This window comes from Dipteris shenzhenensis, chromosome 13 (assembly GCF_047967505.1).
Source record: "Dipteris shenzhenensis isolate YYH24624 ecotype China chromosome 13, Dip_SZ_1.0, whole genome shotgun sequence".
Lineage (NCBI taxonomy): Eukaryota > Viridiplantae > Streptophyta > Polypodiopsida > Gleicheniales > Dipteridaceae > Dipteris > Dipteris shenzhenensis.
The window spans coordinates 28,429,805-28,441,898 of NC_141608.1; the positions used below are offsets into that span (position 1 = coordinate 28,429,805).

At 45.0% G+C, this 12,094-nt stretch overlaps 1 protein-coding gene across 1 annotated transcript in view; it reads left to right on the top strand.

Annotated features, from left to right (window-relative positions):
• The window catches only part of LOC147895248 (putative E3 ubiquitin-protein ligase ARI8), a 73,419-nt gene that overhangs the window by 54,345 nt on the left and 6,980 nt on the right, over nucleotides 1-12,094 (top strand). The window contains exons 9-12 of the mRNA XM_087383368.1: nucleotides 7,638-7,728; nucleotides 7,842-7,931; nucleotides 8,094-8,141; nucleotides 8,244-8,315. Of these exons, the coding sequence (XP_087239494.1) occupies nucleotides 7,638-7,728; nucleotides 7,842-7,931; nucleotides 8,094-8,141; nucleotides 8,244-8,315 (301 nt within the window). The remainder of the gene's footprint in view (nucleotides 1-7,637; nucleotides 7,729-7,841; nucleotides 7,932-8,093; nucleotides 8,142-8,243; nucleotides 8,316-12,094) is intronic.

Below are 12,094 nucleotides of genomic sequence, written 5' to 3' on the forward strand. Positions count from 1 at the left end.
TCACATATCTATACCGAGTTAGGGAATATGGGGATTATACCTCGGGGCGTAGCAGGCTACCATGGATAGCTTTATTCTCTTCTATGGCACTTGTAGCAGGAGGAGATCAGAGGTGTTGGTATGCAACGTACAGAGACATGGTTTGAGCGACTGGGGCTCCATACGGATAAACTACCTCCCTTCCAGTGTAGCATGGATGCTCCGTTCTCTCCCCTCTTATCACACGAGGTCAACCAGGTTATCTGTGAGGATCTACTACAGCTATACACTTTTCGGACCTGGTTGGAACCGAGTGAACTCCCAGTGAAGCTTAGCTTCTACAGAGATCACTTCTTACATATCACAGCGGAGGGTTTCATTGACCCATGAGGATACACACAGATTCACCTACCCCACTCGATGAGGATCTCTCTTGGGCAGTTCCGGGTCTCTTCACACAGACTTCGCATCGAGAGCGGCAGAGTAGAGCGACTACCCAGGGAGCATGTGACATGCATGAGGTTGAGATAGAGGAGCATTTCATCTTCATGTGTCTTGTGTACTATGAGATCTGAGGACGTTTCCACTGCCTCTTCAGAGATAGTTATGGGATTTTAGCCCATTTCCTCTCCTACCCAGACCAGCGGTGTTTGGCAGGTTTCATTCATGAGGCACTTAGACACCGCGAGAGGATACTTCGAGCACGGAGACAGGAGCAGACTTCTTCCTCGGTTGATCCCTCTCAAAGCTCTTTCAGGGAGTTCTTTCAGCTAGATCACATGGACCCCAACGAGACGAGGCCTCGACATGGCCGTGACCCGGAACCCGTGACCTGACAGCTCAGACAGAGGGTCGACACACAGATCCTACTTAGAGTCATCCCCTCCTTGTTTAAAGTTAGAGCCCGACCGACGTGGGTCACAGTAGCCTTGGTTAGACGTAGAGCTACGACCAAGAGACGTGCCAGGACCGCACCTCTTAGTGGCCGACAGCACTCTATTGTTGACTTCATGCCTCTACTGCCTCATCCATCCTGATATCTTGTTGTTGCTGGGGATGATGATGATATTGATGATGATGCTGAGATTGATATATAGTCGACTACCGACATCACTATGTTGTACTTAGGACTTAGTACTGCCATTTTGCATTTTTGGCGTACGTGAGTCTTTTTGGTAGAGTTAATAAACAGTTCTTCTCCGCCAAGGGGATTCCGTTTGCTGGTGAGGGCTGCGTACTGGTAGGTGACGCAGGTAGACGAGGCTGAGAGGCACGCGATAGGCTGGAGAGGAATTCGACCAGGCTGGGAGGTGCGCTAGGGGCTAGAGCAGGGTACTGTCATACTGTTGGAGGAGCTGCTTTTTTCGAAAAAAGCACCACCCTCCAAGATTGGGAGGGTGAGCTTTTCTAGGAAGCATAGCTTCCTAGATTAGCTACACTATCTCCTTTATAGTCGGGCAGGGTCCCAAGCTCAGCCATAGCCTCAGTTGGGGTGCGCAAGAAGACCTCCTTATACATCTTCTAGATTTCGCCATCTAGGGACGGTCATAGCCTGCGTCAGGTTACCGTACAGCCTGTGCCAGATATCCGTACAGCCTGCGTCAACTTCCGTACAGCCAGCAGGGGATTTCCGTACAATACGGTCTGCAGCAGACTTCGGTACACTGCAGCCTGCAGCGAAACCAGCAAGGAGAGACTCCGGGATCACCTACGCCCGCTGATCGGCAGCTTCCAGCATCATCTTTTCGGCCAGCTCCTCTTCTTTCGTCACCTCTTCTTGGGACGGGTTTTTTCTCTGCTCCACACTTTTTCCAGCTTCGATTTCCCCAGTTATTTCTCTCAGTTTACTACTCTTTTCAGACATGGCTGATTCTGTAAATCCTAAATTTGCCATGGGAGATAAGGATTTGGACTACCCTGTTGAGGAAGACCAGGGTCTTTACGACGATCTAATTACGAAGAAAGCCTTCAGTGAATTTACCACTGCTCTAGATGGAAAATTTGAGCAGGTTAATGCAAAAATCAAACGGGGTTGACACAGCAACTCCAAGGGATTGAGGTTACTTTCACACTTCTAACTAGCACTGTACAGGCACTCACGCATGTGGATGCCATGGCTTTAGTGTTAGGTCCGAACATAACTCCAGATCCTTTTCCCGGAGATCAGAAGTCTCGAACCAAGGAGGTTGTTGACACTTGGTTGCACAAGTGGCAGGTACACTTCGAGTTCCACCCGTACCCAGATGAAAAGAAAATACAGCTTGCAGCCGGTTTCATGTCAGGAAAGGCTTTGCTATGGTGGAAGGAACTCCAACCTAAGCCGGTAACATGGACAGATTTCGAAGGGGTCTTCAGGAAGGAGTTCCTGAAGAAGGAGGACGACTATGATATCGTAGGCAAGCTTAAAGCCCTCGATATGTCTAAGCTGAACTTGACGTTTGAAGTTTATCTTCAAAGGTTCCGAGATCTACAGACCAGGGCCACAAAAATGGATCCAGTGACCTTGTTAGGTTTCTTTGTGGATGGTTTGCCAGATTCGTACAAGTTGCAGATCAAGAACAACAAATGTACAACATTGCAAGAGGCCATGAATTACGCGCGTATTTTGTTGGAGATAAGTGTACACTAAGTGTACTATTTCCTAGTCTACATTTGTCTAAGTCTAAGTCTAAGTCTAAGTCTAGTCTTTATTTCTTGAGTGTGTGCCATGTGGCACTTCTACAATTATCCCATAAGCACTCTTGCTTTATGTCTTGTACTTTGGCCCATATATTCAATGAGTCACATCATTGTAATCTATTAGTCTAGCTTGTGTCTTGTCTACACTCTTCTCAAGGTATTTCTTGTCTTTCAGTCATGTCATTTCATTTCCAGTTTCTAGTTCTAGTTCTTTTTTCATATTCCAACATGGTATCAGAGCTAGGTTGATCCCTCTTCTCTCCCCTCAGTCTTCCTCTTCTCAGATCTCTCCCCCGCTGCAGATCTGCCCCTCTTCTCAGATTTCTCCCTCTTCACATTTTCCCCTCTTTCTGCCCCGTCATTGCGCTCCAGATGTGCGCGCCAGATCTGTGTGTATTCCAGATCTGTGTATACACCAGATCTGTGTGTATCCCGCTTCAGATCTGCGCTCCAGATCTGCGCAGTTCAGCCACAGATCTGAGCGCCAGATCTGCGCAGTCCTGCTGTCACTCACCTGCTGTCACGCCAGATCTGCAGAGTCCTGCACACGTACTTGCTATCCGTACGCCGTCCGCTGTCCGTACGCCGCCCGTATTTCGTACGACGTCCGTACTTCGCTGCCCGTACGCCGCCCATACTTCGTACGTCATCCGTACTTTGCTGTCCGTACAGTCCGTACGACTGTACGGAATCTGTACCTGCACAGGCCGACTTCTCCAGCTCTATCTGTTCGACGTCCTCGACTGTGCTCTTTTTACACTTCTACTTCTGCCCGGGATTAAGGTACCGAGCTTTTGCCTCTTTCAGTTTGCTGAATAGTCTCTCCTTTTTTTTTTGATGGTTCCTCCTGCTTCGATGGGCTGTCATATGCTATGGCCTTGACAAAGTGGTGAGAGAACCGGCTTCTGGGATCTCTTCCTCTCATTTATTTCTGCAATATTATAAGGGAATAGACACTTCCCTTGCATCCTAGCAAGAGGTAAGACCTTCCCACATGGCATCTTCCTCTCAGTCTCTCATATCTATCGACAAATTCAATGGGTCCAACTTTCATACTTGGCAAATCAAAATCAAGTGCCATCTTATGAAAGAAGGTCTTTGGGACATTGTTCACCGTGTTGCTCCCGAAGGTCCATCTGAGCAAGTTGTCACTGCCAAGAACGACAAAGCCTATGCTATCATATTGCTCGGCCTTGGAGATGATTGCATTCATCACATCTCCGACATACAGTCTGCTCCTCAAGCATGGATCACTTTGGATACCCTTTTTGGAGCCCGATCTAAAAACTCTAAGATTGCACTTATGATCTCATTCTTTGATCTACATATGCAGGAAGGAGCTACTATAGCCTCTCATGTCAATTACCTTCGCAGTCTTATGGTTCAGCTTGCGTCAGTCAAGTCTCCCATCTCCGAAGATATTGCTATTGCTGTGCTTCTCAAAAGCTTACCTGACTCCTATGCTACTCTTGTCACTACCTTCAAGTATCATAATAATCCTTCTCTTGAGGGTATCATCAATGCTCTCCAAGAGGAAGAAAGAACTCAACAATGAAATGTAACTGACACTGCATTTTTAGCAAAGAAAGGAAGTTCTAAGGTAAGAAAGCCTTGCACCCATTGTGGCAAAACTAATCATGTGGAGAAGGACTGTTTCAAGGCTCATCCATGCACCATTTGTGGCCGTGATAATCACCGGGAGAGGGACTGCTACTCCAAAACCTCTACATCAGCTCCTGCATCTACCTCAGCCCATGTTGCTGCAACATTTCCATCAGCTGATCCTGCTGTTCCTTCCTCACATGATGAGAAATGGGCTTTCTGATTACTTCTATGTCTTGTCTACCACCTTGACCACCGATGATGTAGGTCAAGGGATTCTAGTGTCTTGGTCTTTCTGTTTGTGTACAGTCAGTCTTCTGCCTATCTAGTCTTGTCTGTCTGTCTATTTGTCTATCAATCTGACTGTGTTTTAGATCCATCTTGTCCCTACCCTTGTGGACCCATATGAGGATATCACTTGAGGAGGGGTGTCTCAGGATCTTTTGTCTGTCATGTTTTCTATCTTGTCTCTCAGCCTATCAGTCTTTATGTCTGTCTTCTAGTCTTGTCTTTCTGTCTTACTCCTAGTGTCCACTTAAGGAGGGTGTTGGAGATAAGTGCACACTAAGTGTACTATTTCCTAGTCTACATTTGTGTAAGTCTAAGTCTAAGTCTAAGTCTAGTCTTTATGTCTTGAGTGTGTGCCATGTGGCACTTCTACAATTATCCCATAAGCACTCTTGCTTTATGTCTTGTACTTTGGCCCATATATTCAATGGGTCACATCATTGTAATCTATCAGTCTAGCTTGTGTCTTGTCTACACTCTTCTCAAGGTATTTCTTGTCTTTTAGTCTTGTCATTTCATTTCCAGTTTCTAGTTCTAGTTCTTTTTCCATATTCCAACATATTTATGATGATACCATGGCCCGTGCAAAGGCAACTACAGTTTCCGACACGAGTGGGAAGAACAAACGGAAGTTCTTCCAGTCTACGACTGGTACCGGGGAGACGAAGTCTATAGACAACGCCTCCAAGAAACACTTGACATAGGCGAAGAATGGTCGAGCCCGTTTCCTTCGTACCTTGAAGCTTAAGAAGGAAGGACGTTGCTTCTACTGCGACGAGCGGGGCCACACCAAGAATGAGTGCCCAAAGCGCAAGAATCAAAAGCAAGCGCTGGGACCGAAGCTCCAGGCGGGTCCAGGAACCAAGTTTCGATGACAGGTATTTCTATAAATGTCATTACCTGCGCACTTTCTTGCAATTGCACTTTCAATACTTTGTTATTTGGTTCCCATGATCTTTTCCGAGTTTATGGAGAAGTTAGGGACCAAAGAGTTCACATTCTCTTTGACCCGGGCAACTCTGACAACTTTGTTAATTACAAATTTGTGCAGAAGATGGGGCTGTCCACGATACCTAGCGATCACACCTATGAGGTGCAGCTTCCAGCTGGGAAGCAGTTTTGGGATCCCAAGATTGAAGCGCTTCCTATCCGGATTCAAGCATACACAGGGGCTCTTACGTGCTATGTTATGCACTTGGAGCATGTGGACTTGTTAATCGGAATAGAGTGGTTCAAAACCCACAATATTCAGATTGAATGGACGGAGCATACCTTTCTTTTGTGGATAAGGACACCCAATTTTGTATTCAGTGCGATAAAATTTCCTCTTCTCAGGGACCTATTGTATTTGCGATGCAGCTTCGGAATATATTAAACACTTCTCATTATGATGTCTATCAGTGTGTTTTGATTCCACTTTCTTCATTTGTTGTCTCTGTAAATAATAAGAATGATTTAAATGTGTTTGAACACCGTGAATTGAGAATATTGTTAGATGGTTTCAAGGATGTATTCCCTGCTCAACTGCCAGAGGGTTTGCCTCCAGAATGGGCAGTAGATCATCGCATAGACTTAGTCCCTGGGGCTCAACCTATTAGTGTACCATCTTATAGGATGAGCCAGCTTGAGGAGGATGAGTTAGCTACACAGCTACAGGATTACCTGAATATGGGCTATATTCGCCCAAGTAAATCACCTTGGGGAGCACCTGTTCTCTTAAGGAAGAAGAAAGATTCTACATGGAGAATGTGTATAGATTATAAACGATTAAATAAAGTGACAATTAAGAATCGATACCCTCTACCGCGTTCCGATGATCTGATAGACCGTTTGGCCGGAGCGAAGTATTTCACTAAGATTGATTTGCGTACGGGTTATCACCAAATCCGTATCTATGCTAAACACATAGATAGAACCACATTCTGAACTAGGTATGGCCACTACGAGTTTCTTGTATTACCTTTTGGTTTGACCAATGCTCCTGCTATGTTCCAGCAAATGATGAACGATTTGTTCCGAGATTTTCTGGGCAAATTCGTTGTAGTGTTCTTAGATGACATCTTGGTATATAGCCGAACGCTTGAGGATCACATAGGACACCTCCGGATTGTCTTAGTTATTCTAAGACAGCATAAGCTCTATGCCAAGATGAGTAAATGTGACTTCTTTATGAAGGAGATCATTTACTTAGGACACAAGATTTCTTCTGAAGGTATAAGCATTGATCTGGATCGTATCCAGAAGGTTTTAGAATGGCCTATCCCTCATACTGTGAAAGAACTTCGTTCTTTCCTAGGATTTACGGTATTTTTACGGAAGTCTGTGCGTGATTATTCACATATCACGGCACCCCTGACAAACATATTGAAGGGTCGTGGACGCAGGTCTACCTAGCCGATCTCTTGGAATGATGCATTGAACAAGGCTTTTGAAACCTTGAAGTTTTCTATCAAGGAAGCACCCGTTCTTGCCTTACCCAATCCTACCCGGCCTTATGTTTTAGAGGCCGATGCGAGTGATTTTGCGATTGGGGCAGCTCTTTTCCAAGAGGGCAGACCTGTAGCTTTTGAGAGGCAAAAGCTAGACGACACCCAATATCGCTGGCCCACGCTAGAAAAGGAACTCTATGCTGTAGTGTATGCCCTTAAGGTTTGGAGACACTACTTGTATGGTTCGAAGTTTCTTGTATTGACTGATCATCAGTCAATTAAGTATGTGTGTGAGGGATCTGAATTGAGGGGACGGAAAGCTTGTTCTTGTGTTTGCTTGCAGATCAGAGGTTTCAGGAGTGCTGGGATGTGTCACTCCCCGATCTCAAGTGCAATAAGATAGCTTCTTTAATGTTTAATGTACTCGAGGACCTTTATCATATCAAAGAAGCTGACAATTCTATTGAATCACCTTGCCTTTTCTTTCTTGATATTGATATTTGACTTATATTTTCTCTTTTGAATTTGCTACCACTATATTTTTCTTTACCACTATATACACAAAAAAGTTTAGGATTTGCTCTTTTAGCTACATAAGGTATCTCCATAGAAAGGGTGGCATAACATTACATTTCTGCTACTCCTTTTCTGTTTTAACAGGCTGTGCCTTGGTGCTTGGCCTGACCATGGTGAAAGAACTGGTGGTTTCTATGCATGCAATCGATATGACACTGAAAAAAGGGAAGGGAAGGTGTGTTATCATTTCCATTTTGGCATTACAAGAATTGTAGAGTATACGTGAGTTTTTCCTACTGGCACGTTGTTCTTCAATGTCTGAGGTGACAAGTCTTTTTGGCGAATCAGCACGATGAGGCTGAGAAAAGGCGAGAAATGGCCAAGAATTCCTTGGAGCGATATACTCACTATTATGAGCGGTGGGCCACAAATGAATCAGTTAAGAAACTATTGCAAGATGGCATTATTCCCTGTGTCACCTAGTCTTTGACATTCTTCCTGAATGAATGGGTCGCTCCTCTTGGACTGTCAATATAGAGTATCATTAGATTTGAGGTGTTGAGGCTTGAGTGTACTAATGCACTTGACATGTGAAAACAGTCCAGGGCCAAGGCACTTTCCGACCTCCAGCAAATGCAGGCGATTCAGGTAGATGGAGTCCTCATGTTTGAAAGGGTTGAGAGTGAAAGTTCTGATTTTTTCTGTAGAAGTTTAGTTTACAACAGAAAAGTTGCATTGTTATTGTTGCAGATTGAAAAACTAAGTGACAGACAATGCCAACCAGTTTCTCAATTGAGATTTGTTACAGAGGCATGGCTTCAGGTAAGGTTATGACTTTGGTGTCCCAGCATGAATTAGTTGAGGAAGATATTTTCTTTTTCTCTTTGTGGCAGGTTTTTTTTAGGGCGCAAAGAGAGAGAGAGAGAGAGAGAGAGAGAGAGAGAGAGAAGTAGAAGTAGAATTTATTAGCGTTTTCGGGGGGCCAAAAATGACCCATGGCAAAGAGAGAGAGAGAGAGAGAGAGAGAGAGAGAGAGAGAGAGATGTATTAACGTCACTGAAAGGCCTCGTGGGCCTATGAGACAAAGTACAAAATCAGAGTGACACATACAAGCCACAAAGGGCTGAGGCAAAGGTGAGCTAAGACCCTTTGCTGATTACTATACTAGATTAAAGTCAGAGATACAAAACATGTAAATTTGGACTTAGGTGTTGGATAGTTGGACTTGCTCTTTGCAGTGTTGCGGTGAAGGGGGGGTGGATCTACTCCTTGTCGGTTGCAAGCTGATTGAGAGGTCACTATCACACGGGAGGTGTTGGATAGTTGGACTTGCTCTTTGCAGTATTGTTGTGGAGGGGGGATCGGTCTACTCCTTGCGTGTTGGTTCTCATACTCTTTGCTCTGAGTGTTGGAGATATCATAGCCAAAGAGTGTGGTGATGTCATGTGTTGGCGTGTAGTACTAGGAGTTCTAGTACTAGCTCATGTGTTAGTGCCATGTGTCACTATAGGACTTATTTCATATGCACTTGGTGCAACTGTGTGAGTGTGTAGCCTATATAAGGCTTGTACTTCACTTGCATTGTCATACTTGATGAATGAATGAAAGCCTTCTTCATGTCTTTATTTGAGCATCATTTCCTTTGGTTAGACGCGGAGCCACAACCAGGAGATGTACCAAGACTGCACCCTTTGGGGGGCGACAACGTTCTATTGCTGACCTCATGCCTCCACTTCCACAGCCTCATCCATCCTGATGTCTTGCTGCTGCTACTGCTGATGATGATGGTTATGATGATGTCGACGATGATGCTGAGATTGATATATATAGTCGAGATATGACTATGTTGTACTTGGGAATTTTTGCATTGTTTTGCATTCTGCATTGGTGTGGATGCTCGTTTAGTAGCTCCACTACCACAGCTCATTGTATCAAGTTTTTCCCAGTCTCGTAGACCCATTGGTCTTCCGAAGACTTTAATAAACTCTCTCTCTCTCTCTCTCACCCGCTGTTGCTTATGCCATGGAGGAGGATAGGGCCAACAAGGATCTTGCTCGATTTTCACGATGCAACCGTTACAAGCTCGATTGAGCAAGGGATATGCCACGCTGGGCAGACTTGTCCGACACTCCTTTCATTCTCATTTTTAGGACCCTTGGTGTCACCACAATGTAAATATCCTGAGTCAAAGTATAGTTGACCATTTATTTGATCATAATTAAAGAGTTTTCATATGAGTTAGTTATGGTCAAAGCGTTCTTTTAATGGTCAAAGAATTGACTACGGTCAAAGATACTTGACTCTGGCAAGTAAACCTGACATCAGTCGAGTAGACTTGGTTTATTACCAAGAGGGTTAACTGCGGTTAACCAGAGAACCACAGAGCTTACTACAGTCAGAGTGTTGACTTCGGTCAACGAGACTTGGCATGCGCTAAGAGGGTTAACTGTGGTTAACCAAGATGTGCCAACTTTGGTTGGAGAGACTTGACTATAATTAAGGCGCCTCGACCCTTGGTCAAAGCCCCTTAATTATGATGAAGGGCGTTGGCTTCGGTCAACCAAAGAATAAATATATATTTTTATATTTGTTATGTGTGCACATTTGTTTAGTGGGGACGTCCATCGTGACTAGAATTAGTCCACAGTGTGTTATTTGCATGCAAAGCGATAACAATTAATGGGTGCCATGGTGGTGCGCTTTAATTAATTGTTGCAGGTACTAGGAAGAGTTATTTTACTAAGCGCTATGGAAGCCTAACAAGAGTCTAGGAGGCGGTTCGCGTGACCAAGTGCTTCGAAGACTCTAGAGTTGCCCTTAGTGGCATGTAATTAGGAAAGTAATGTAGAAATTGACAAGTGGCTTGTTGCCAAGAAGGAGAGCTCATGTAATATTATTTACGTTTTGAATTTATGTATGAACAGCTCTACGCTAAACGGTGTATTCAGTTTTCTCTCAAGTAATAAAATACCTTCGGGGGGGTCCAGCCCGACGATTGTCCTGGGCCCTAGTGTACCTGTTGAGAGAGGGAGAGAAATGAGAGTGTTTCTGCTGTCTTTTACAAGGGAGGATTTCATTGGTACGAGGGCAAGGCATGAATTGCCTTCTATGGCAATCACGATGAGAGAAGATAATTCCTGTGTGACGATGGAAAAATGAGCGAGGTCTTTGCTCATAGCTTGACTGACCATATGCTTGTAGGTTGACGAGAACTAGGAAGAGCTGAAAGGCTCCATTGATTTGGGCCTCAGGTTTCTGTGTGAAAAAAAAAAAAGGTAGCGATACTGGCGATGCATTTGCAGAAGTATGTGCGTAGCGCTAGTAGAGATAACAGACACCTTCACAGAGGTGCACATGGCGATAGTGCGACGGATTCGATGGGATTCACGACGGACGTGAAGCTAATTGAGCCCGGTGCTAGGGATGATCATCATTGATGATTGAAGGGTGTTCTATGCTGATTTTTTATCTACGCGCCTCATCGGTGTTTCTGCCCGGTTATGCTTCGTTAGCCATAAAGGCTTGATTTGGCGTCATGAGAAGGCAGCTCAGGCCATGAAGCAAAGGGATTGTGGCCTCAGGCACCTAGAGCAAGTAAAGTCCGACCGTCGTGACTCAATGAGCGTTTGGGAGATGTCGCCAGATGGGGAAGGCTGACCGACGGACCTTCACGTAAAGATGCAGAAGGTTCCCGCGACGGAGGTCTCTAGAAGGCGCAACGCACGACGCAGATCAGCAAGCCAAGGTCACTGACCTTAGGATGACGTGGCAGCGAACCTGATGTGGCAGAGGGGTCTTGACAGGTGGCTGACGTGGCACAGAAGACACGTGGCAGTGCACAGAATATGCTGATGTGTCGTTTTGACACGTGTTAGATGACATGGCAGGACACGTGGCAGCTGACCTGGACTGCCAGCTAGACAGCTGAGGTGGCAGACTTGAGGTTAAGCTAACCTAACCTTGGTTAGTGGACTGGCTAGAGGTCCAGTTAGTTGACCCAACCAGACCAGTCTGGTCATTGTAACCAGACTGTGACCAGTCCAGTTAGTCTAGTTGCAGACTAACCAGAACCAGAACCAGAACCAGTCAGTCTGGTTAGAGTAACCAGTAGTTACCCATCTGGTTATTGTCCCCCCCAAAAAAAAAAGACAGTTATAGAGACTGTTTCTGCTAGCAGTTTCCACATATCTGAGAGAGTATTTACTGTCAAGAAAAAGCAGAAATCAGAGAAAATCAAAGATTTGCAGAAAAGAGAAAATGTATGCCTTTGTGCTCAGGAAAAGATGAATCAGATGCATTCTGAGTGCTTTTTGCAGTAGCCAGAAAAGGGGCAATATAGTTGTTGATGCCTTGACAACTTTGTGGGTATATGCCTTGAGTTGACAGCCCGGTACTGGCATAGATTGTGAATGCAAGGCACCTCTTGTAGAGGTAATTTTTCTCTTTGAAAAGCAAAGGCAATGTGCATCAGTTGCATACACAGTGTGTGTGAGAAACTTGCAGATCTCAGAGGAGTTGTAAGAAAATGGCTCAATCACCTATCCAGTGGGATTCACAAGATAGGGATGCACATCCAAGACAGAGAAGTGTGCAGCAAAATC